Below are 23,731 nucleotides of genomic sequence, written 5' to 3' on the forward strand. Positions count from 1 at the left end.
CTAGTTATCTCCCGCTTGGACTACTGCAATGCGCTCTACGTGGGGCTACCTTTGAAGGTGACCCGGAAACTACAACTAATCCAGAATGCGGCAGCTAGACTGGTGACTGGGAGTGGCCGCCGAGACCACATAACACCGGTCCTGAAAGACCTACATTGGCCCCCAGTATGTTTCCCAGCACAGTCAAAGTGTTGGTACTGACCTTTAAAGCCCTAAACGGCCTTGGTCCTGTATACCTGAAGGAGCGTCTCCACCCCCATCATTCAGCCCGGACACTGAGATCCAGCACCGAGGGCCTTCTGGCGGTTCCCTCATTGCGAGAAGTGAGGTTGCAGGGAACAGGACAGAGAGCCTTCTCAGTAGTGGCACCCGCCCTGTGGAACGCCCTCCCAGCAGATGGCAGATGTCAAGGCAATAAGTAACTATTCTACTTTCAGAAGACAACTGAAGTTTTTAGGGAAGTTTTTAATGTTTGATGCTGTACTGTTTTTAATATTCGGTTGGAAGCTGCCCCGAGTGGCTGGGGAAACCCAGCCAGATGGGCAGGGTATAAATAATAAATTATTATTATTATTATTATTATTATTATTATTATTATTATTATTATTATTATAAAAGGGAGCAACATTGTTGGTTGCTAGACCCTGCCAGTGTTCCTGCGCTTCTGACCTGCCTTGGTTCCCGACCTATGTACCTGTTCCTGACCTCACCTGATGCCCTGTCCTGCTCCCAGCTTTGGCTACTTCAGACTGTCTTGACCCTGAACCTTCGAACCACGTAGACTTTGACTACGCCTCTTGGGTAACCCTAGGGACCAACACACTGATGTCCGCTCTGGACTTTGTGGCCCTAACTTCCCCTCTAACTCCTTCAAAACGTTGCAAGACAGCCCTGCAACATTAGGGAGCGGGACCCTCCTTTCTGTTCTTGGCATCTGCCCCCAGGTCCCACCCCTGGCCATGAGCCATGACAACAGAATAGAACTTCCATGGCGAGAGGCAGTCTACCTTCCGACTGCTGGTGCTGGAAACAAAAAAGGGGAGGCTCTTGACTTCATGCCTTTCCCAAACGTATCTGGTTGGCAGCTCTCAGAAAGAAGAGGCAAGCTGAGATGGACTCCTCGCTGCATTTTTGGGTTGGGTTTATTTGTTTATTTAACGCTCTGCCCATAAAAAAATGGGCCTGGGGGTATTCTTGGGACAGGAGAGAAGAGAAGACCGGCTATGAAAAACGTGAAAATTATATCTCGCTCTTCCTATAAATCTTCCCGCTCTGCTCTCCGAGACTTCTGCTTGCAGTTTTTTTTACGGGATTTTTATTTTCCCTTACAAAAATCACCATCGGGAACTCTCGAGGCAGTTATTAATGGAGGCATAAGAAATGCCAGCTGTCACCAACAATCCTAATGGATTTTCTCTCATCCATGAATAAATACCGCCATTCATTTGCTTTGACGTAGCCTTCAGTCTAGGAACTCCTGTAAAAGTTAGCCAACGTAGTCGCCAGGTACCAGGGAGGAAGAAGATTCCAGAGGCAGGGAAATAAAAGGCACCAAACAATTTCCTGCATAGCCGGGGGGGGGGGGGCGCACAGCATCTTCCTCACATGAAGCTCCCAAGTTCAACCCTTGGCATCTCCAGGTAGGCTTGGCAATGTCCTCTCCCTGAAACCCCCGGAGAGCTGTTGCCAGTCAGTGTAGACAATATTGAACTAATAGAATCATAGAGTTGGAAGAGACCACAAGGGCCATCCAGTCCAACCCCCTGCCAAGCAGGAAACACCATCAAAGCATTCCTGACATATGACTGTCAAGCCTCTGCATAAAGACCTCCAAAGAAGGAGACTCCACCACACTCCTTGGTAGCAAATTCCACTGCCAAACAGCTCTTACTGTCAGGAAGTTCTTCCTAATGTTTAGGTGGAATCTTCTTTCTTGAAGTTTGAATCCATTGTTCCGTGTCTGCTTCTCTGGAGCAGCAGAAAACAACCTTTCACCCTCCTCTCTATGACATCCTTTTATATATTTGAACACGGCTATCATATCACCCCTTAACCTTCTCTTCTCCAGGCTAAACATACCCAGCTCCCTAAGCCGTTCCTCATGAGGCATCGTTTCCAGGCCTTTGACCATTTTGGTTGCCTTCCTCTGGACACGTTCCAGCTTGTCAGTAAACTTCTTAAACAGTAGTTCCCAGAACTGGACACAGTACTCCAGGTGAGGTCTGACCAGAGCAGAATACAGTGGCACTATTACTTCCCTTGATCTATATACTATACTCCTATTGATGCAGCCCAGAATTGCATTGGCTTTTTAAGCTGCTGCATCACACTGTTGACTCATGTCAAGTTTGTGGTCCACCAAGACTCCTAGATCCTTTTCACATGTAATGCACTGAACTAGATCAGTGCTTCCCTAAGTGGTATGCCAGGAGGCCTGAACCAAGTTCTCCCTGGCCCTTCCGCTTTGCTCCATTACTCCACCGTTGCTGGGAGTCTTTCCCCACCGGTAACAAAATTGATTTCAGAGACATTGGAGGGATCTGGCAGGCTTCCCCTTCTGCATTCCTGAAAGCCCCTGTTGTCGACTAACGCTTCCTAGACTCGTCTTTTCAACCCGATCCATTGCATCCTCCTGTATCGCTCCCTACGGAACAGTCGGGAGTAATATTCGCCCAAACTTCCCTTCCAGCGATCAAATGACTTGCTTCATCTTCGCTCTTCCGATCAGGTTCTCGGGATGCCGGGGGAGAGAGAGATTTCTGGGGAAGACAGAGGACAGGGGACTGCGAAAACAGGGTTTGTTTTCTCCCGAACGGCTCTGGTGTTTACATCCCCTTGCCAACAGCAAGACAATAATCTGCCTTCGAGGAGAGCCTCTCTCCAGATGTTTGGATGCGAAGGTAGAGTTATAGAGCAAAGAAGAGGTTCTTCAAATTCAAAGACCAGCGATCCTGGTCGAAGGCAGAAGAGGAGACGTCTCATTTTTGGAGAGGGTCACCGGGTGAAATTCAATCGCACCTTGGTTGCTTAAAGCCAACGAGGTCCAGATGCTCGCATTTATCTGCAGAAGTGGATGTGAGCCCTTCTGAAAACATTCCCACGGTTTGCTTTTTTCTGGATTTCCTTCATCTGGGCCTGGTAACCTATCCTGGAATAACTAGAGACTGTGTATTGGGACACAGGCCCAAGTCTTCCTATAGCTCATTGGTTCAGAGGCCCCCAAACGATAGCGGATGCTTATTTCGAATTACCTTGAAAGTTGCTGTCACAGAAACAAGGAGAACACAAACACTTCGAAACCCCAATAAACCTTTTGTAGAAATCTCCTGCAGTAGAGAGAGAAAGGAGGACATATCCAACGGAAATAATTCCTTGCATTACCTTTAGAATCTTTTACTTCTCCAATGTAGCAATATACTGTTCTTCCACCCCTTTAGCAAATCTGAGGGTTACAAAGGAATAAGCCTCTGTACTCCAGGGCCCTTGAATGCCATTGAGTTATCTTTGACTATTGGGGGGGGAGGGTGTGGCGTAGCTGTGAAGGAGCCTTAAATGACCCCCCCCCCAACTTGATCTCACTGGTTGCTTGAAATTTGCTATCTGAAATTTGCAGATCTGAATTCTAAACACTCAGAATGGTACAAAATTTCTCGCTTATGGCTTTTGCTGGACTTATAGATTGGGGGGGGGGAGAGAAAGAGGTTGTGAAGCAAGGGTGGGGAGCCTCAGGTCCAAGGGGTCAACTGCACACACACACACACACACACACACACACACACACACACACACACACAAACTCTCTGTCCAACATATGGGACTTTTTTAGCCACGTAAACCTTCTCCTTGGTGTTACGGTACAACCAGTGCTGACTGTGACGGAATAGTGCCTGATGATGATTCTGGTTCATCATGGGTTAACCTATCACTCCCATGATAGGCAGGTGTTTCCTTCATATATATGAACTTTATCATCTATCACCCTAGTGATGGATGATGTATAGTGAAAGCAGGATACTGGGTCATCGGATGGATCCCACAGGCTTTTCTGGCAACCTTATGCGGGTCCTAACCACTTTGGAGGAGCTGGAGAAGTGTAGCAACCTTGCTAGTTAAGCTGTCAAAAGGCAGCGCCCAACGGGAGCCGCCATTCGTTCTCCCAAAGCGTCTGTGCCCGTCTCTGCCTCTTTGCTTTGGCCCAGCCCTCCGCTGCTTCGTTCCTCAGCTCCCGACTCCAAGTCCGTCCACCTCAAAGAGGAGCTGGAGTTCCGAGAAAAACTCTGTATACATATATATAAAATCTCGCCGGCCATCGTCCCGTGCTTTCTCTGTCCTGCCCTTTCTTAACACAGATGTTTGGCGGGTTTATGAGCCTCGTTAAATCCCGCCTCCGGAGTCTCTCCCTCGATGATACGAGAGGAGCAGATTGTTTTTATGTCCTTTTGTGGCTTGGTGGGGCTTTGGAGCGAGCAAAAGAGGAGGCGGAATCTTTTCGAGGGCCCACGGCGAGGATAAATATGGAAACATCACATGGGAACATTGAAGCAGGTCTTGCGTGGGGGTGGGCAGGAATGCTGACTTAGCAACCTGGGACTCTTCTCTAAGCCGGGGGTAGCTGGTGGCACCTTCTAGATGTTCCTGGACTGCAGCTCTGTTCATCCCTAACCATTGGTCATGCTGGCTGGTGCAGGTGGGAGTTTGAGTCCAGCGACATTTGCAGGAGAAACAGATTGGCTGCCCTCACCATCCAAGCAGTGGCGTAGCTAGCCACCTGGCTGCCCGGGGCGGCAAACCCGAAGGCACCCCGCCAGAGGGTGGGGTGTCCGTCACGCGCATGCGTCGCGCATCACGACACATGCGTGCACAGGAGACATGCTGTCAGAGGCCGTTGTTGCGACTACTCTAGAGTAACGATGCTCCGCATTCTTGTCTTTAGACAGTTTTATTTAGTGCAGTCTATTTACAGTGAAATGGGGGTGCAGAAACATGTCTGCTTAGTCCGAGCCAGAATCCGGGAATGGACTGCCCCTCGTCTTCTTCCAGCATCTTTGGCATCTTGGGATGCCAAACCTTCTTCCCCACCACTTGTGGTGCAATGGAACACCATGACGGAAACCAGAGTGCACAGAAACACTGTTTACTTTCCCGCCACAGTGTTACCTATTTATCTACTTGCACTGCATGCTTTCGAACTGCTAGGTTGGCAGGAGCTGGGACCATAGCTGCCAAGTACCCCGTTTTCCCCGGGAAACCCCATTTTTTCCATACCGTTTCCCAGCGGTCCCCCATATCTCTTCGTCTCCCGTTATTCTCCCTCATATTTTCCTGCTGGCGGCCATTTTTTTCTGATTTGCCCATCTATGGGCACCGAAAATGGCCGGCGCCGGCTTCAAAAGTCACGTCTACGCATGTCCGGAAGTGCATAGATGCAACTTCCAGTGTTGGCGGCAGCCATTTTTGGTGCCCATAGATGGGCGGTGTTTTCTGGGTCTGCAGAAAAAGAACCTTATGTGAGGCCTCTGGTTCTGCCGTATCAATAATGGATTGACACACTCCTTTGATTTTAGTCTTGGCCAGCATTTGTGGATCTACACACACACACACACACAGAGAGAGAGAGAGAGAGAGAGAGAGAGAGAGAGAGAGAGAGAAAGAGAAAGAGAGAGAGAGAGAGCTTTTACAGTTTTAGAACCAGCATATAGAAAGCTGCGACAAAAGGCCATAAAACTGCATTGAAATATTCCTTTAATTCCTGCATTGCAGGGATTTGGACTCGATGACTCTCGGGGTCCCTTCCTGCTCGACAATTCTAGGATTCTACTTTTGGTTTTCCACATAGTTCGCTTGCAGAGATACTGTCACGGTGCCACCTTCAATTCCCAGAAACGCAGGCTGGCCGGAGATAAATTGGGCAGATGCTACGGATGCACCAAGGCCGTAAATGCTAATGTGCCATTGATATACGGCATTAGGCCGCCATAAAAATCAAGGTTGCTATCATTAAAGTGTTGAGCATTACAAGACGACCAAAGGATGTGGATGGGGGGGTTCCAAGTTGCATCCACGCTCCGTGGCTGCCGAGTCGTGTATGCATAGCCCTCTATTTGAATTCTACACTTCGGTCACTAGCTGAAAGGAAGTCGAGAATCAGAAATGGGAGTCAATAAACAAAGTGCCTGTCATGTTGTTCCAGGCGGTGGTCGTAATATGGGACCCCAATCTCCAAGGGGTGAGAGACTCCAGGGGTGAGACATTCCAAGGGTCCCAGGGACTTACCCAGGCTCAGATTCCTTGGAATGAAGGTCAGCAGAGACTGTGGTATCTTTAGGATGTTGTTGTTGTTGAGTCGTTTAGTCATGTCCGACTCTTCGTGACCCCATGGACCAGAGCACGCCGGGCACTCCTGTCTTCCACTGCCTCCCGCAGTTTGGTCAAACTCATGTTCGTAGCTTCGAGAACACTGTCCAACCATCTCGTCCTCTGTCGTCCCCTTCTCCTAGTCCAGGGGACTTACACATACCTGTACAATACAGAAACTTCTTGCTTAGCTGATCTGTCTATATGGAGTGGTCAGCCCATCACTCATAAGGAAATGACTCTGCACAGATAAGATTGAGTGGACCGGTATTAAAAATAGCCTCTTGCCGGCCGGGCAGATTTTATTTTATGAGTTTAAGGATTTATAGCTTCCTTTTCAACAAATGCTTCTAGGTGGCCAGTGATAAATACAATAATTGCAGTGATACCTGGACACACCTGGGATTGAACCTGAGACCGACCACTGAGCTAAGGGCCCATCTCCTTAACAGAGAGGGGTCTCTCTCCTAATCCCTATTGTCAGGTGTGCAGAAGAGCTCCCACAACTTGGCTGAGAGCATCTCCACTGTATTTGTTATTAAAATCATAGAATCATAGAGTTGGAAGAGACCACAAGGGCCATCCAGTCCAACCCCCTGCCAAGCAGGAAACACCATCAAAGCATTCTTGACATATGCCTGTCAAGCCTCTGCTTAAAGACCTCCAAAGGAGGAGACTCCACCACAATCCTTGGTAGCAAATTCCACTGCTGAACAGCTCTTACTGTCAGGAAGTTCTTCCTAATGTTTAGGTGGAATCTTCTTTCTTGTAGCTTGAATCCATTGCTCTGTGTCTGCTTGTCTGGAGCAGCAGGAAAAAAACCTTTCTCCCTCCTCTATATGGCATCCTTTAATATATTTGAACATGGCTATCATATAACCCCTTAACCTTCTCTTCTCCAGGCTAAACATACCCAGCTCCCTAAGCCGTTCCTCATAAGGCATCGTTTCCAGGCCTTTGACCATTTTGGTTGCCCTCCTCTGGACACGTTCCAGCTTGTCAGTATCCTTCTTGAACTGTGGTGCCCAGAACTGGACACAGTACTCCAGGTGAGGTCTGACCAGAGCAGAAGACAGTGGTACTATTACTTCCCTGTTGTCTTTGTCCATGGAGTTTTCTTGGCAGGGCAGGGTTACTGGAGTGGCTTGTCAGTTTCTTCTCCAGGTGGATCACGTTTAGTCAAAACTCTCCACTATGACCTGTCCATCTTGGGTGGCCCTGCATGGCATAGCTCATAGCTTCTCTGAGTTATTCAAGCCCCTTCGCCACGACAAGGCATTGATCCATGAAGAATCAATGAAAAAAGCAATGATAAACCTAGACAGCATCTTAAAAAGCAGACACATCACCTTGCCAACAAAGGTCCGTATAGTTAAAGCTATGGTTTTCCCAGTAGTGATGTATGGAAGTGAGAGCTGGACCATCAAGAAGGCCGATCGTCAAAGAATTGATGCTTTTGAATTATGGTGCTGGAGGAGACTCTTGAGAGTCCCATGGACTGCAAGAAGATCAAACCTATCCATTCTGAAGGAAATCAGCCCTGAGTGCTCACTGGAAGGACAGATCCTGAAGCTGAGGCTCCAATACTTTGGCCACCTCATGAGAAGAGAAGACTCCCTGGAAAAGACCCTGATGTTGGGAAAGATGGAGGGCACTAAGAGAAGGGGACGACAGAGGACGAGATGGTTGGACAGTGTTCTCGAAGCTACCAACATGAGTTTGACCAAACTGCGGGAGGCAGTGCAAGACAGGAGTGCCTGGCGTGCTGTGGTCCATGGGGTCATGGAGAGTCAGACACGAAGCAAGAGGCATCGTCACAGTTCAAGGGGACATTATAGACAAGCAAAACAGTTACTGCAAGATTAGGAACATCATCCAACTACAGTCTTGGAGTTAAATGCCTCTGTAGAATTAAGGCAGCCTTCAGCGTGCTGGATAGGACTGATAGGAATTGTAGTCGAAAAAACCTGGAAGGCACCATGCTGCCATAAGCTGGAGAGATGGAATTCAACAAATTTGTGGCGTTCACCTATTTAAGAGGGGGGACTCTTGAGAGTCCCATGGACTGCAAGAAGATCAAACCTATCCATTCTGAAGGAAATCAGCCCTGAGTGCTCACTGGAAGGACAGATCCTGAAGTTGAGGCTCCAATATTTTGGCCACCTCATGAGAAGAGAAGACTCCCTGGAAAAGACCCTGATGTTGGGAAAGATTGAGGGCACTAGGAGAAGGGGACCGACAGAGGACGAGATTGTTGGACAGTGTTCTCGAAGCTACGAACATGAGTTTGACCAAACTGCGGGAGGCAGTGGAAGACAGGAGTGCCTGGCGTGCTCTGGTCCATGGGGTCACGAAGAGTCGGACACGACTAAACGACTAAACAACAACATGTGGAAGTTAAGAGCCGCAGGGTCAAAAGGTGTTTGGACTCAGGCGTAACTTATCATCCGAAGAGATGCGAAAGAGGTGGAGGGAATGTTCTTTCCTATGTGGTGGACTTGTAAAAGGGTAAAAGAGTATTGGGTAATGATCCAGAATGAATTGAAAAAATATGTTTAAAAGTATTTCCCCCGAAAACCAGAGTCCTTTGTGTCTGGGATAATTCAGACTGAAATTCCCAGGTGTCAAGAAAGGTTATTTATGTATGCCACTGCTGCGGCCCATGTTTTGTTAGCCCCAAAATGGGAAGTGAGCGAGGTCCCAACCAAAGAAGGATGGCAACTTACGTTGACAAAATAAGCACAACTCGCAGACTTAATATATAGAATAAGAGAACAAGAAGAACATACGTTTAAAGAAGATTGGAAAACGTTTATTGAATATATGGGAAATAATTGTGTACAGCTGAAAACGCTGGCATCATTAAGATAATTTCAACAGTGTAAATAGGTTTTGATGGATGAAATAATGGAATACTGAATGGTATGGTTTTTGTAAAATAAGCAGGGATTTATGACATGTAAAATGAACCATGGGAAGAGAAGAAGGGAAGTCATTGATATCTTAAGGATGTAAAATGAGTATTTTAAATTGTAAAACAGAAAAATTATATATATGAACTTATCATCCATCACCCTAGTTAGTGTATCAGGATTTCATCTGGATAGATGGTTGTGTTCAAGCATTTATATCTGTTGTTTTGTATTATGTCTTCGGAGCATATATTAGCCATTGTGGCGCTAAACTTTGGATGGGCATACATATAATTGTGGAGTTGGAAGGGATTCCTAAGGGTCCTCTAGTCCAGCCCCCTGCAATGCAGGAATCACAGCTAAAGCATCCACGAGCGATGGCCACCCGACCTCTGTTTTTAAAACTCCGATGTTCTGAGGTCCACCACCTTCCGAGGGAGACCGTTCCATGGCCGAAGACCCCTTACTGCCAGAAATTTCTTCCTGAGGTTTAGTCGGAATCTCCTTTCTTGTAACTTGAAGCCATGGGTTCGAGTCCTACCCTCCGGAGCAGCAGAAAACAGGGTTGCTCCATCTTCCACGTGACAGCCCTCCAGATATTGGGAGATGGCTCTCAGATCACCTCTCCATCTGAGTCTAAAGAGAAGACTGAGGTGACATTTAGTAGTAGTATATTTCCGTTTTTATCCTTGCACCGATTGTTTTTCTCGGGAGCGATCTATATTTGCGTGCTTTTAGGATTGGCTGTATTTAAGAAGGAAGCGGGGGGTCGGGTGACAAGAATAGACATTATTTTCATCGTTTGAAAAAAAAACAAAGTGGTTTGCAACTGATTTCCTGTAATGCTAAGGCTGGAAAGGTTTTAAAATAAATAATTCTCGGCGAGCCAGCTGGAGCGGGCTGGGGCTACAGTAGCAAAGCAAGCAGCAGTAGCTGCACACACAGACGTACCCGACTGCCAGGAATAAGAAGGGATCTTGGCACAAGGGCCAGCCATGGAACCACGTGAAATGGCAGGAAAGGGGTTGACATGCGGAGAGGGGAGTGTGGAAGGGTCGTGGCTCTATGGCAGAACATCAGTCTTGCAGATCCCAGGTAATTGTTGTTGTTGTTTTATTTATACCCCGCCCATCTGGCTGGGTTTCCCCAGCCACTCTGGGCAGCTTCCAGCAAAATTGTTGTTGTTGTTTAGTCGTTTAGTCGTGTCCGACTCTTCGTGACCCCATGGACCAGAGCACGCCAGGCACTCCTGTCTTGCACTGCCTCCCGCAGTTTGGTCAAACTCATGTTGGTAGCTTCGAGAACACTGTCCAACCACCTCGTTCTCTGTCATCCCCTTCTCCTAGTGCCCTCAATCTTTCCCAACATCAGGGTCTTTTCCAAGGATTCTTCTCTTCTCATGAGGTGGCCAAAGTATTGGAGCCTCAGCTTCATGATCTGTCCTTCCAGGGAGCACTCAGGGCTGATTTCCTTCAGAATGGATAGGTTTGATCTTCTTGCAGTCCATGGGACTCTGCAGTCCAGCAAAATATCAAAATACAATAATTCATCAAATGTTAAAAGCTTCCCTAAACAGGGCTGCCTTCAGATGTCTCCTAAAAGTCAGGTAGTTGTTTATTTCCTTGACATCTGATGGGAGGACGTTCCACAAGGCGGGTGCCACTACCGAGAAGGCCCTCCGCTTGGTTTCCTGTAACCTCACTTCTTGCATGGAGGGAACCGCCAGAAGGCCCTCGGAGCTGGACCTCAGTGTCCGGGCTGAACGATGGGGGTGGAGACGCACCTTCAGGTATACTGGGTCAGGGCGGTTTAGGACTTGAAAGATCAGCACCAAGACTTTGAATTGTGCTCGGAAATGTACTGGGAGCCAATGTAGGTCTTTCAGGACCGGTGTTATGTGGTCTCGGCGGCCGCTCCCAGTCACCAGTCTAGCTGCCGCATTCTGGATTAGTTGTAGTTTCCAGGTCACCTTCAAAGGTAGCCCCACGTAGAGTGTGATGCAGTAGTCCAAGCGGGAGATAACTAGAGCATGCACCACTCTGGCGAGACAGTCCGCCGGCAGGGAGGGTCTCAGCCTGCGTACCAGATGGAGCTGATAGACAGCTGCCCTGGACACAGAACTGACCTGCGCCTCCATGGACAGCTGTTGTGCTCTGGTCCATGGGGTCACGAAGAGTTGGACACGACTAAACAACAACAACAATGTTTTCATCTACTTGCAGAGGTCTCCTAAATAAATTATAAACTTTTCCCATTCTCCCTTGAAGTTTTTGTCTTCTTGGTTCTTGAGCTTTCCGGTCAGTTTTGTCGTTTCGGCATAGTCCAACAGCTTGGGTGGGAAGTCTGGAGAAATCTCTATTTATGGTTATACATCTGGTTTTGTTATAACCTTTTGTTTGTAAAATAATTTTTAAAATATTTCAAAAGAGAGAGAGGCTCCCAAGTCTTTTTTTGCAGCAATGTTGTTTACTTTCCCCTCACCTGCTGTGATATATGATGTTGAGGCCAGAGATTCTCCCCACTGCCTTCAGGTGTGACATTGGACCAGATCAAAGAGCCGGCCTCCCTGCAAATCTGCTTAGGGATATTGAACAGGAATCCAGAGTTTGGGACACTTTAGGAAGTTTCTTTGACCGGCTGATTTCTACGTAGGCCTTTCTCTCCAGAGAAAAGTGTAAGAAGAGTCTGCTGGATCAGGCCAACGGCCCATCTTCTCCAGCATCCTTGTCTCACCATGCCTGTGGGAAGGCCATGAGCAGGATTCGAACACAAGAGCCCTCTCCCCTCCTGTGGTTTCCAGAAACTGGCATTCAGAAGCATCGCTGCTGCCTCCGACTGTGGAGGCAGAGTGCCTCCATCGTGGCTCCTCTCCCTCTGTGAATTCATCTAATCCTCTTCAAAAGCCATCAATTTGGAGGCCATCCCTGTCTCCTGTAGGAGGGAGTTCCGTAGGTTAGCAATGCACTTAAAAGCAGAGACATCACCTTGCCAACAAAGGTCCGTATAGTTAAAGCTATGGTTTTCCCAGTAGTGATGTATGGAAGTGAGAGCTGGACCATAAAGAAGGCTGATCGCCAAAGAATTGATGCTTTTGAATTATGGTGCTGGAGGAGACTCTTGAGAGTCCCATGGACTGCAAGAAGATCAAACCTATCCATTCTGAAGGAAATCAGCCCTGAGTGCTCGCTGGAAGGACAGATCCTGAAGCTGAGGCTCCAATACTTTGGCCACCTCATGAGAAGAAGAGAAGACTCCCTGGAAAAGACCCTAATGTTGGGAAAGATGGAGGGCACAAGGAGAAGGGGACGGCAGAGGATGAGATGGTTGGACAGTGTTCTCGAAGCCACCAACATGAGTCTGACCAAACTGCGGGAGGCAGTGGAAGACAGGAGTGCCTGGCGTGCTCTGGTCCATGGGGTCACAAAGAGTCGGGCACGACTAAACAACTAAACAACAACAAGCAGGAAGAAGGACTTTATTTTGCTCTTCCAACCTTCAGCTTCATTGACTGCCCACGAGTTTTAGCATCATGAGAGGGAGAGAAAAAAACTTCCCACTGTCCAATTTCCAAGTGATCCACTGAGTTCTCCGAATTGCGAACCATCTCGCGGCCTCTCTCTGGCCAGATCCCTGCCCATCCTGATTTTCCTGATGCTCTCAGCTGTTGCGAAACTGGCTGTGCTTGCTCTTTAATATACTTGACGCTTTGCCAAAGGAAGGGGTCCTGAGACGCAAAGCTCAAAACAAAGTTGGGTTATTCCTGAAAAATAGTCCCATAAACAACCTCGAATCTGAGCTCTCCTCGGAGACCAGGGCTTGACTTTTCGCAGCTGGCAGATCAGCCAGCCAAATGGAAATACTGAAAATAATTATGATAATTATCCCAAGTTGTCTTTTCTCAAGGGGTTTTGGGGTTTCTGGAGACGAGGACTTCAGCGCAACGGATTTCACGGACGCCGGACAGAAGCCCCGTTCTCAGATCCTCAACCCAGCCTCGATCTCCGTTTCCCTGAGTTAAATAACAGAGAATCGATTTTTTGAGGTTGGGTTTTGTTTTTTGTTTTTGTTTTTGCAAAAGCGCCTTGGCAGGAACAGAGGAGAGGGTTGAAAACCACCAGGGGGAGAGAAAACCTCTTAGCATTCGAAATGTCATTTTGACGGAAAGCTACGTGCTGGAGCGAGTAAACCTCAAGAACATTGGCTTCTGCGAAGTGCCGGATTCAGAAATGAGCAAATCGAGTGCCGGCTGCAGAATCCAAGCCAAAGGCAAGAGTAGATGCTTCCACCTGTGGATTTGCAGATCCTAAACAGGTGAAGCTCAGTCTGGGTGTCACACGGTCTCCCTAACACCAACCCGTAAAAATCAGAACATTCCAGATTCTTCCTTGTTTTAAATTCATCTTCATTGCTGTTCTGCAGCCGTGTTGCATGATCGAAGCCAGCAATGCAGAAATGATCTTCACACTTGCGATAAAAGCAATTCCCAAACCATAATGGCAGACATGCCTATAAAGATGGGAGGGCAGAGGAGGGAAACTCTTCTAATAAAATCCATTTATTAGTATAAACCCTAAAAGCTGGTCTTCCCATTTCTGGTGGAAAAGGCAACAAAGTTCAGTACTCTCCAGCAAAAGTGCCATTCTTTTGTTTGTTTGTTTGTTTGTTTTCTTTCTTTCTTTCATAAAATGTATACACTGGCGGATGCAACTCAGGCTCCCAAGCAGGAGGTAAATTGGTCAGGGGTGGGGGTGGGGGTTTGGGGAATGGGTTATAATTGGCTGGTAAAATTTATCCCCATCATGGAAGAGAGTGGTTGTGGATTCTTTTCTCTCTATACGATGGTAGGAAAAAGTGTCGTCACATTGTAGTTTGCAGGGCTGCCAGCAGGTGGCCAAGCCAATGGCTGTGCAATTACCTCAGTTGTTGGACGAGCAAGTGGAGCAGGTGGCTCAGGTGAGCTGCTGGGTGAGCAGTGGTGTTTAAAGAAGGCAGGTGGCGCTCTCCGAGGTCCCCTGGCAATAAAAAGTCACTGGAACAACCTTTAGAGGAGGAAGGGAGGTGCTTCAGAGAACAAATTGGCAAACCGCTCTCCAAAGTGTGCCTTCCTCTGTTAAGCTGTGAGGGAACAGATGCTTGGGCCAGCTGTGAGGGAAGGAGATAGGAGTTTAGGTGGGGAGATCACGTGGGGGTGGGGGGAGAAGTGGGTAGCAGCACACACACACGCCCCAGTTCCGGTATCCGATTCCATTCTGCGGCAGTAAACCATCCCAGCCCTGCATCATTTTTTGACTCCGGGTTCCATGTTGCAGCGCAACTCCGAGGGAAGCATGCAGGGCATTGACGAGGAGCCTCAAATAATAGCTAAGGCCCCATAGAAGGGTGACTGAACTGACCCACAGCCAGGAGTGGTGAAGATACAAACCACTCCAATGGGTAGTGCAGGGTAGGACTCAAATTCATGGCTTCGAGTTACAAGGAAGGGGATTCCAACTAAACATCAGGAAGAGTTTTCGGACAGTATGAGCTTGTTCAACAGTGGACCCGACACCTTGGAGGTTTCTAAGCAGAGGTTGGCGAGCCATCTGCCATGGATGCTTGCATGGGGTTAGACTAGAGGACCCTTGGGGGTCCCTTCCAATTCTACAATTCTGTGATTCTATAAACTGGCAGCCACATCTTCCGGGGCTCGTGAATCGGGAATCCTATAATGTCTCTGATTGAAGCTTGGACAGAGTTCAAAATGGAGCAGGGCTCAAAATTCCTGAGAGTAATTTGATTGGCTCTGCTCGTTAGGGCCATCTTGATTGCAAAGAGCGTGGAGAAAACGGTCCCAGTGGAAAGGCTGGCTCGCGAAGCAGAAAATCCCTGGGCCGGCGGCCACTAGTTAGACTGTGTCAACAATGGCCTGGTTGCCCGGTTAATTACTTTCGCAGCAAACGAAGACCCCCGGCAGGTGGGGCAGATGTCTCCGTGAAGCAAAGTCTACTTTGAGAAAGAGAGAGAGGATGGAACTCGCCAGCGAGGGCAAAGGCGGGCAGCGTTGAGTAATCAAATATGTTTATTTCTCTCGGTCTCCACCTGCTCTTTTGTTTATGGGCTCTGCCTTCTGGAGCTCTTTAAAACCTGGCATGCCGGCCTCCGTCTGGCAGCGTTACGAAGCTTGGCTCCTCAGTGTGATTGAGCAACTTGTTGCTTGGGCAGAGGCTGCCCACCCAGACACAGCCTGCTTGGGCACCCAGACCACCAGCGATGATGGCATAGGTTGCCCTGAGGCTTAATTGCCCTGGTTCAATATTGAAATAGATAAGCCCATGGTCTGATTCTGTCAAAGTCAGCCTCCTATGTTCTCATAGGAGAGCCAGTGTGGTGTAGTGGTTAAGAGCGGTAGACTCGTAATCTGGGGAACCAGGTTTGCGTCTCTGCTCCTCCACATGCAGCTGCTGGGTGACCTTGGGCTAGTCACACTTCTTTGAAGTCTCTCAGCCCCACTCACCTCACAGAGTGTTTGTTGTGGGGGAGGAAGGGAAAGGAGAATGTTAGCCGCTTTGAGACTCCTTTGGGTAGTGATAAAGTGGGATATCAAATCCAAACTACTACTACTACTACTACTCCTCTTCTTCTTCTTCTTCTTCTTCTTCTTCTTCTTCTTCTTCTTCTTCTTCTTCTTCTTCTTCTTCTTCTTCTTCTTCTTCTTCTTCTTCTTCTTCTTCTTCTCATGGACCGTAAGATGTCAATCAAGATGTAGCACAATTGCATATCTCTTTATGACGGGCATGAGCAGGGTTTAACCCAGGCATCCCCAAACTGCGGCCCTCCAGATGTTTTGGCCTACAACTCCCATGATCCCTAGCTAACAGGACCAGGGGTCGGGGAAGATGGGAATTGTAGTCCAAAACATCTGGAGGGCCAAAGTTTCGGGGTGCCTGGTTTAACCCCTGCTGCTCCAGCTGCACTGTGCACAAACATCTGTTCCCAGCGGGGAAACTGGCGGGCACAGCCAGAGCGCAGGATAGAATCTTGTCCACTGGGTGACGTCACCCAGCAGTTGTCAGCTGATTGACAGGTGGGTGTGGTTTGGGGAAACGGCCTCGGGGGGGGGCCCAAGATTGACCCGCGAGTATAGACAATACAGTGGTATCTTAGATCTCAAACGCCTTGGTACTCGAACAACTTGCAACCCGAACGCTGCAAACCCGGAAGTAAGTGTTCCGGTTTGCGAACTTTTTTCGGAAGCCGAACATGCTCCGTTTTGAGTGCCACACTTCCGATTTGAGTGTTACGCTTCCGATTTGAGTGTTACGCTGAGGTCCGTCTGTTTTTGCTATTTATTTTGCATTTTTATTTTTGTGACTGTGTGGAACCCAGTTCAGCTACTGATGAATGGATGGGTGGATTGATTGTGTGACATTGTTTATTGCTTTCATTTTACGGCTCACTGGTCTCGTTAGATAGTAGAATTCATGTTAAATTGCCGGTTTAGGGGTTGTTTTTAAAAGTCTGGAACGGATTAATCCCTTCTGCATTACTTCCTATGGGAAAGCGCACCTTGGATTTGGAACGCTTTAGTTTTGGAACGGACTAGCTAGACTGGTGCTTTAACTCTAGAGAAGGCATCCTCCTCTCTGCATGGTTACTGCAGGGGCTTTTTTGTTGTTGCAGAAATTTATTTATTTATTCGCTTATTTATTTATTAAATCTGTATACCACCCTATACCCGTTGCTCAGATGGTTTGAGCATGGTGCTGATTATGTTCGATCTCCGTACGGTACTGCTGCATATTTCCACGTTGCAGGGGGTTGGACTAGATGAGCCTCAGGATTCCTTCCAACCCCACAATTCTATGATCTCAGGGTGGTTCACAACATAAAATCACAATATAAACACTGTCTCCAACTTAGGGTTCAGTAAAGAAACAACAATTTGAATGTGCTATAAACATGCAACACTAGATGGCGCCAGAGAGCAGGAAATTTTCATACGCTTTTTTCCGTAGGGTTTTTTTTTTTGTTATAATCTAATTTCTGATTTATTTATAGTGATATTTTTCCTGTGTGTAGTTCCACCCCTATACCCCATCAGCAGCAGCATCTTTTTTGGAACCAAGAGGAACTGGTCGGGGCGGCCTCTTCCAACATCGACCTGTGTCATTGTTTGTTTGGGGGATTTAGCTGGGATGTTGTTGATGGAGGGGAAATGACATCTGGGAGGTAGAATTCCTGGTGACAGACAGGGCGATTTAAAAGGGAGATGCCCACCCCCCACCCCCCGGGAAAAATATTTTTAACCCCGCCGGTATTTCCAAGGCAGCAGGGAAGAGATGTTCCTTTGGGAGCCTGTTGTCAGCTGTCGTCTTGCGCTATATTTATCATGTGTCGCACATTATTAACGAATTTTGTAAACCACATACAGAGTTGTTAAGTTTGTGAATGATCTCTCCGTATTGGGCATGGTATTAATCTGCTAGAGTGTGCTCACACATGACTGGGTGCTTAGATCCACTTCCCATACTTCGGGGGGGGGGAACGAAATCAGGAGGAAGTGTGGTACAGTGGGTGGAGCGTTGCTCTGGGCAAGAAGAGTTGGGTTCTTGATTAGCTCATAGAATCATTAAAGAGTTGGAACCCTGAGTAGGGTTGCCATACATCCAGAATTTCCCAGACATAGCTGGAATACTGCAATTGGAAGCAGTCTCTGGGCGGAAATTGTGAAAATGTCCGGGAAAATCTGGGCGTATGGCAACCCAGGTCAGCAGTATCTTCTTCTTTTTTTGCGATTTTGCTGGGAAAGCTCAACAACTTTGGGCAAAACTTTAAAAAGCTCATCAGCTCTGGCAAATAATAATAATAATTATAATAAACTTTCGTGCCTGAATTTTCACTTGTTGAAATATGGCAACCCTACCCCCAAACCCCCCTTGCAGTGCAGGAATCCTAGCGGGGAAACCCCTGACAGCTCAGTTCATCAGAAATAGACAGTGCCAATGGCCTGGCTTGGTATAAGGCAATTTCCTCATGTTCCTTTGGGGCAGCCTTCACCAACCTGGCGCCCTCCAAAGGTTTTGGACTACAACTCACATCAGCCTCAGTCAGGTTGACATTCACAACATACTTTTAAAGCAATGTGATACCACTTTAAACGCCACTGCTTGCCCCAAAGAATTATGGTCAAATATCGTTTCCATCTTTGTCCAAACTAAAGCATTAATCCAGAGGCTGAGAGAGAGAGAGAGAGAGAGAGAGAGAGAGAGAGAGAGAGAGAGAGAGAGAGAGAGAGAGAGAGAGAGAGAGAGAAGAGGGGGGAAACAACAAGGAAGGAAGGAAGGAAGGAAGGAAGGAAGGAAGGAAGGAAGGAAGGAAGGAAGGAAGGAAGGAAGGAAGGAAGGAAGGAAGGGAAGGGAAAGGAAAGGAAAGGAAAGGAAAGGAAAGGAAAGGAAAGGAAAGGAAAGGAAAGGAAAGGAAAGGAAAGGAAAGGAAAATCAAAAGGGGGAAGAGGGAGAGGGGGAGGAGAGGAGAGGAGAGGAGAGGAGAGAAGCGAAAATAGTTAAGCACTGCTTCCCCCAAAGAATTCTGGGAATTGTAGTTGGTTAAGGGTGCCAAAACTTCCCCTCCCAGAGTTGCATTTCCCGGAGTGGTTTAACAGTCAAACCCTCTCCATAGGGAACTTAGGGAACTCTGGGCGGGGAGCAAGAGTCTCCTAACAACTCCCAGAACCCTTAGCAAACTACAGCTCCCAGAATCCTCTGGGGGAAGAAGCTGTGAGTGTTTAAAGTGGTAGCATATTGCTTTAAATGTATGGTGTGGCTGTGGCCCAGATTGGTGGAAGCTGCTGAAGGAGATGGACCACAGCTCAGTAGCAGAGCAGATGCTGGGCCTGCAGAAGGTCCCAGGTTCAACCCCCAGTATCTCCAGGTAGAACTGGTAGGTGCCTCTTGTGTGAAACCCCTAAGAGCTGCTGCCACTCAATGTTGATCCAGAGCAGAACTCGGACGTATAGTTAGCAGGGTAAAAACGTTGCAGGATTCAAAAAAAAAAAAATTTAGACCAGAAGCAATTGATATTTCATCCAGCATAGCTTTTACTTCTACTGAAGGCAGATGAAAATAATGGTCACAAATCAAATACGTTCAGGATTGGCACAGTCCATAAGAAATCCAGTTGCGGCAGACTTAACTTGAATTTACAATACTGTACTGTACTAATAATAAGATTAAAACCTTAACGCTAAGCATACTATGTACAGAACACCACAGCAGAAGGGAAGGAGATTGAAAGAGAAACCCAGGCTCCTTCTGGCCTTATTATTATAGTCAGCAACATACCTGCCAAGTTCCTCTCTGAAAAATAAGGGACCGGACCGGAAGTAGCATACCGGAAGTAGCGCTGCCGCCATTTTGGAACTGGGCGGAGCATGCTCAGAAGTGACTTTTGATGCTGCTTTGCCCAGTTCCAAAATGGCCGCCACACCAGAAGTCGCGCTGCAGCCATTTTGGAACTGGGTAGAGCAGCATCAAAAGTCGCTTCTGAGCATGCTCCGCCCAGTTCCAAAATGGCCGCCACGCCAGAATAAACCGGGGAAAAACAAAAAAAATCCATTTTTTCGGCTGGGGACAGCTGGAAAAACAGGGGTTTCCCGGGGAATACGGGAGATTTGGCAGCTATGGTCAGCAAGCATGACCTTGAGAGAAGAGATAACATAACCAGTTTAAGCCCACTGTATTCAGCTTCTCTGAAGGAATAACCCAAACACCAGGAACCTTCTTCTACTTTCACACAGAGAAGCTTCCAGAACCCTCTTGAATTAAGTAGAATAGGAAAGATCTCTACACATCAGATCAATACTTTCTGAAACAAGAAATGCAAACCGACAAAGATCTCCAATATGGAGGCAGAGGGATATTTTTTGGGCAAAGGTTTCATGAAACAGCAACCCATTTGGTTTTGGCTCTGCACCGGTCACATCCAGACGGGGAACTCATTCCTTTCCCCTCCGCAGCCGTTTTTCATCACGAGCTGCAACCCTGCCAGCGGATCAGCGCGGGGTGTCGGGTGACCAGGTGTGAAATGAGGCAGGGACCCCTTTGTGTTCTCATTATTTATAATTGGCCGTTAGAAGTTGTCGGCTGATTCAGGAATTATGAGTTGATTGCACGCCTGCCCTTTAGCTGATTAATTAGATCAATTGCATTGGCATCTACTGTATTTGCATACGAACCAACCCATAAGAGCAGGGCCTTTTTGAAATGTCAAAGGGGGGTATAATTAATTTTCAGTTCCACAAAGCCACCATTCTTCATGATTCCTGTCTAAAATTCAGTCGCACCTGCTGCTTTAGTTCTGCTCATTTGCTTGTTGTTCCATTGTTCTACTGTACTGTGATCTGTAGGTATGATCCCTATAAAGGAATATATTATAGAAGATAGATATTAGCATAGACGAACTCTGTGCCAAACAATTGTATGGAATCACAGAGTTGGACGGGACCCTGAAGATCATCTAGTCCAGTGATGGCAAACCTATGACACGCATGTCAGACATCGGCCCACTGTTGTTGTTGTTTCCTGCCCCGCCCCCCATTTGTTCTCCTGCTCCTCCTCACGCTACAGCTTGTCTCCACTGTTAAAACCCGGATCCTGTTGTTGTTGTTGCTGGTAGCCAGAGATTGGTTTTTTAACCCTTTCTGTGCTGGGTTTTTTTGGCGCTTTGGCAGACTATGTCAGTGCTGCGTGTTAGTTCCAGTGAAGGTATTATTCATCATTTATTTCTGTTCTCTTTCCCCCCCAAAAAAGCGCAGCAACTTTTTCACACACACACCCCCCAAAAAACCTCCAAAACTTTGGTCAGCAGCTCCCCCCCCCAAAAAAAAAGCTCAACAACTCTGGGCACTTTGTGATAAATAAGGGGTTTGGGGTTTGGTTTGGTTAAATAATTAGTTTTTGGTTTATTGAATACAGTTATATATTACCATTATACATTTTTGTTATTTAAACTATAAATATCGCAAAATTATGGTGTTTTTTCTTGAAGTGACACACCACCCGAGTTATGCTCGGTTTTTTTGGCAAATTTTGACACACCAAGCTCAAAAGGTTGCCCATCACTGATCTAGTCCGACCCACTGCAATGCAACCTTGGCCTTATCAGCATCATGCTCTAACCAACTGAGCCATCCAATGATCACAGGGTATAAGGCAGCTTTATTGCGGCTAAAGAAGCCATCCAAACCTCTGCTTTAAAAAACCTCCAATGAATGAAAAACCACCACCTGAGGGAGTTCATTCCACAGCTCTTTCTGTCAAAAAGTTCTTCCTGAGGTTTAGTCGCAATCTCCTTTCTTGTAATTTGAATCCATTGGTTTGGGTCCTCCCCTCCAGAGCAGGAGAAAGCAAGCTTGCTCCATCTTCGATGTGACAGCCCTTCAGATATTTGAAGGTGGTTATCATATCTCCTCTCAGCCTCCTCTTCTCCAGACTAAACATACCCAGCTCCTTCAACCGTTCCTCATAAGGCTTGGCTTACCAGACCCTTGATCATCTTGGTCCCCCTCCTCTGTGCACCTTCCAGCTTGTCAACATCCTTCTTAAATTGTGCTGGCAAGAATCGGACACAGTATCCCAAGTGTGGTCTGCCCAAGGCAGAAGAGAGCAGTGCAGTGGTACCTTGGTTCTCAATCTGAATCCGTTCCGGGAGTCCGTTCGACTCCCAAAATCATTAGAAAACCAAGGCGCGGCTTCTGATTGGCTGCAGGAGCTTCCTGCACTCAAGCGGAAGCAGCGTCGGATGATCGGCTTCCGAAAAACATTCGCAAACCGGAACACTTCCTTCCGGGCTTGCGGCGTTCGGGAGCCAATTTGCTCGACAACTAAGTTGTTCGAGAACCAAGGTACTACTGTGCTATGGCTTCCCTTGATGTGGATGCTAGACTGCTGTCGATGCAGCCTAGAATCACATCCGCCATTTTTGCTGCTGCATCACGCTGTTGTCTCGTGTTGAGCTTGTGGTCCACTAAGACCCCTAGATCCTTTCCACATGTATTGCTGCCAATCCAGGTATTCCCCCATCCTGTATTTCTGCTCCTGGTTATCCCTGCCCAAGTGCAGAACCTTACATTTAGTCCTGTTGCAATACAGTCGTCTTTTGAAAATTGCACCTCTCTGGTGGTTTTGTAGCCATTTCCCCAACCTAAATGATCTCGAAACCGTATTCCGGGCATAGGGGGTCTCTTGTGCCTTGCCGTCTCCCACCACTTTATTTGCAAAGCTTGCAGCAATAGACATATAGGCGACATTGACCTCGCTTTGCTCTGTCTCCTTGCAGGAGGATGTGGATGACGTCCTGACAAAGGAGGAGCAGATCTTCCTGCTGCTCAAAGCCAAGGCCAAGTGTGAGCGGCATCTCAAGGCCAAAGGACCCAAACTGCAAGGTGAGTGAGCCTCTCTCTCCTCCAGACTGTGGGGTGTGATACATAAGCAGAGCCGTCTTTCCTATAGTGCTTAGTAGCGCATTGCACCACAGCGCTGGTCTCTCTGGGGCGCCCCAGCGAGTTGGGGAGCTGCGCGGCTTTGCAAGTGGCTTCCTGTTTTCCTAAAATCCGCTTGCCCGCTGCACGCACAGCTCTCCTGCATCCTGGGCAACGCAATAGTTGCTCGCTGGCGGTGTTGTGAGGCGGAGAGGGGGTGCGTGCATTTTTCTAAACTGGGCGGCTGAGCGAGCGCAGCGCATGGCAACCCTCTCCTTGCGCGCTCTCTTTGGGAGCCGAGGCCTTCTTGGGGATGGGGACAATGAATTTTAACAAGGAGAAATGTAAAGTACTACACTTGGGCAAAAAAAATGAAAGGCACCAATACAGGATGGGAGACACCTGGCTTGAGAGCAGTACATGTGAAAAGGATCTAGGAGTCTTGGTAGACCACAAACTTGACATGAGTCAGCAGTGTGATGCAGCAGCTAAAAAAGCCAATGCAATTCTGGGCTGCATCAATAGGAGTATAGCATCTAGATCTATAATAGTACCACTGTATTCTGCTCTGGTCAGACCTCACCTGGAGTACTGTGTCCAGTTCTGGGCACCACAGTTCAAGAAGGATACATACAAGCTGGAACGTGTCCAGAGGAGGGCAACCAAAACGGTCAAAGGCTTGGAAACAATGCCTATGAGGAACGGCTTAGGGAGCTGGGTATGTTTAGCCTGGAGAAGAGAAGGTTAAGGGGTGATATGATAGCCATGTTCAAATATATAAAAGGATGTCATATAGAGGAGGGAGAAAAGTTGTTTTCTGCTGCTCCAGAGAAGCGGACGCGGAGCAATGGATTCAAGCTACAAGAAAGAAGATTCCACCTAAACATTAGAAAGAACTTCCTGACAGTAAGAGCTGTTTGGCAGTGGAATTTGCTACCAAGGAGTGTGGTGGAGTCTCCTTCTTTGGAGGTCCTTAAGCAGAGGCTTGACAGCCATCTGTCAAGAATGC

The 23,731-nt window shown here is 47.6% G+C and overlaps 1 protein-coding gene across 1 annotated transcript in view; it reads left to right on the top strand.

Annotated features, from left to right (window-relative positions):
• The window catches only part of PTH1R (parathyroid hormone 1 receptor), a 133,718-nt gene that overhangs the window by 47,664 nt on the left and 62,323 nt on the right, over nt 1–23,731 (top strand). Inside the window, exon 2 of the mRNA XM_060280998.2 lies at nt 22,581–22,686. Coding sequence (XP_060136981.1) covers nt 22,581–22,686 — 106 coding nt within the window. The remainder of the gene's footprint in view (nt 1–22,580; nt 22,687–23,731) is intronic.

The sequence above is a fragment of the Zootoca vivipara genome, chromosome 11 (genome assembly GCF_965207765.1).
Source record: "Zootoca vivipara chromosome 11, rZooViv2.hap1.1, whole genome shotgun sequence".
Classification (NCBI taxonomy): domain Eukaryota; kingdom Metazoa; phylum Chordata; class Lepidosauria; order Squamata; family Lacertidae; genus Zootoca; species Zootoca vivipara.